At 54.1% G+C, this 2,542-nt stretch overlaps 1 protein-coding gene across 1 annotated transcript in view; it reads left to right on the forward strand.

Annotated features, from left to right (window-relative positions):
* Window positions 1-2,542, forward strand: part of LOC108801507 (carboxylesterase 5A-like) — a 16,877-nt gene that overhangs the window by 12,714 nt on the left and 1,621 nt on the right. Inside the window, exons 9-11 of the mRNA XM_018573392.1 lie at window positions 709-856; window positions 1,022-1,171; window positions 1,889-1,961. Of these exons, the coding sequence (XP_018428894.1) occupies window positions 709-856; window positions 1,022-1,171; window positions 1,889-1,961 (371 nt within the window). The remainder of the gene's footprint in view (window positions 1-708; window positions 857-1,021; window positions 1,172-1,888; window positions 1,962-2,542) is intronic.

The raw sequence follows: 2,542 nt of genomic DNA on the forward strand, positions 1-2,542 counted from the left end.
CCCCCACAGTCACATCAGTCTCTGTACAGAGGAGCTTACACTCTAATGTCCCCTCCCCCACAGTCACATCAGTCTCTGTACAGAGGAGCTTACACTCTCATCCCCCCCCTTCCTCTCTTCCTCTTCTTTCCTCCCATCCTCTCTCCTCTCTCCTCCTCTCTTCTTCTTCTCCTCTCTCCTCTCTCCTCCTTCCTCTCTCCTCCTTCCTCTCCTCTTCCTCTCCTCTTCCTCCTCTCCTCTTCCTCTCCACTTCTTATTATCCTCCTCCTTCATCCTTTTCTCTCTCTTCCTCTCCTCTCTCCTCCTCCCCTCCTCTTCCTCTCTCCTCCTTCCTCTCTCCTCTCTCCTCCTCTCTTCTTCTTCTCCTCTCTCCTCTCTCCTCCTTCCTCTCTCCTCCTTCCTCTCCTCTTCCTCTCCTCTTCCTCCTCTCCTCTTCCTCTCCTCTTCTTCTTCTCCTCCTCCTTACTCCTCTTCTCTCTCCTTTTCTCTCTTCCTCTCCTCTTCCTCTTCTCCTCCCCTCCTCTTCCTCTTCTCCTCCCCTCCTCTTCCTCTCCTCCTCCTCCTCTTCCTCTCCTCCTCCCCACCTCTTCCTCTCCTCCTCCCCTCCTCTTCCTCTCCTCCTCCCCTCCTCTTCCTCTCCTCTTCCTCTCTTCCTCCTCCTTCCTCCTCTTCCTCTCTCCTCCTCCCCTCCTCTCCGTCTCGTTGCAGAGTTTGGGGTCCGATGTTCTTCCTCTGGTAATGGAGGAGTATTTTGAGGATGTGACCGACCCCCTCCAGATCCGGGACCGCTTCCTGGACATGTGCGGTGATTTGGTTTTTGTTATCCCAGCCCTGAAGTTTGCTCGGCATTACAGAGGTGGGTGAAGTAGAAGGCGGAGTCCGGGGGGGGAGGGGGGGGGGTATTAGCCGCCGCTGCCTGGTCTGGCATCATGTGCAATGGTTAGTTTGTTGTCTCGGAATCGCATTTTGGCTGCGTTTTGTTCCGGTATTTTCTCTCACTGATTGTTGCGTTGTGTCTCAGACTCCGGACTTCCTGTCTTCTTCTACGAGTTTCAGCATCGTCCTTCCTTATTCCGTGACACCAAGCCGGCTTTCGTCAGGGCGGACCACGGCGACGAGCTCCTCTATGTGTTCGGGGGACCGTTTCTAACTGACGGACAAATATTCAGCAGTAAGTTACAATGTAAATCCATTTCCTGGTGAAGTTCTTCTGTATTCATATTGTCTTCCCCGGGCTCTTAAAGGGCCAGCACCGTATATCCGGTCATGGTGGTAAGGTGTGTCATTGGATGCTGCCAGTCTGAACCAGAGGTATCCAGACTCCGGCACTCCAGCTGTTGTGGAACTACAAGTCCCAGGAGGCATTGCAGGGCTCTGAGAGCCACAGGCATGACTCCCAGAGGCAGAGGGATGATGGGATTGGTAGTGTCCACCACAGCTGGAGTGCTGAGGCTTGGCTATCCCCGATCCAGATCTCTCTTTATTACATTAGAAAGGATCACATGGTCACACATGGCACCGCCCACTCAGCACTCATTTTGTCAGAGGTCAGAATGCTGATCTGGGAGGGGGTTTTATATCCGTGGTTGTCAGCATGCAAGGTATAAGGGGCTTCAGACGTGGCCCCTTGATGTCACTGAAGGGCCACATATAATATTCATTGTACCTAATGCTGCAGAGGACCGTCGTAGACTAGAGACTTACTAAACGATCAGAGAATGTTCTAGACGAGAGACTGCTAGAGGTGACGGCCCTTACAGACCCACTAATGACCGACGGAGTCCGAGGGCCACACTGCAGACCCCAAAGGGGCTGAACGTGGCCCCCTCGGGCCGCAGGTTGGCCACCAGGGACTTCTATCATCCATTTTCTGTCTTTTACTCTTCAGGTAACTTCACCGAAGAAGAGAAGATTCTGAGCAAAGTCGTGATGAAATATTGGGCCAACTTTGCCCGCGACGGGTGAGGACGGCACGCCATACGATTGTATCTCATCGTCTGTGCGAAGATTGTTTCATATTGTGACAAAGTAATACACTGACAGAGAGGGAAAGGTGAACCCTGCTACCATCCCCCTACTCATCATTCACCCCCTACTCCTCATTCACCCACCTTCATCGATTCACAGTGATCACATGATCACGATTTGCTGTCCCCGGCTCCCCATCATTAGTCCGAGACAAGGAGCGGTCAGTGACAGTCAGGTCTCCATGCTGGAGGCGTGCAATTGAGCATGCTCCTAGCACAAACACATGCCCGCCGCCGTGACCCTGAACATACACTATATTACCAAAAGTATTGGCCCCTCCCCCTCCCCATCATGTGATTCAGGTGTTCCAATCCCCTCCGTGGCCCCCGGTGTCTAGGAACCCGGCGATGGAGGAGGCGGGGCCCGATGATGGAGGAGGCGGGGCCCGGCGATCGAGGAGGCGGGGCCCAGTTACAGAGGAGTCGATCATGGAGGAGAAGGAGGCGGACAGAGGGGCAGGGCTAACAGGTAAGAGGGCTTGACCGCCCGTCTGAGACCCTGCAGAGCCCACCAT

Source organism: Nanorana parkeri, unplaced genomic scaffold (assembly GCF_000935625.1).
Source record: "Nanorana parkeri isolate BGI_ZX_2015 unplaced genomic scaffold, ASM93562v1 scaffold2363, whole genome shotgun sequence".
Lineage (NCBI taxonomy): Eukaryota > Metazoa > Chordata > Amphibia > Anura > Dicroglossidae > Nanorana > Nanorana parkeri.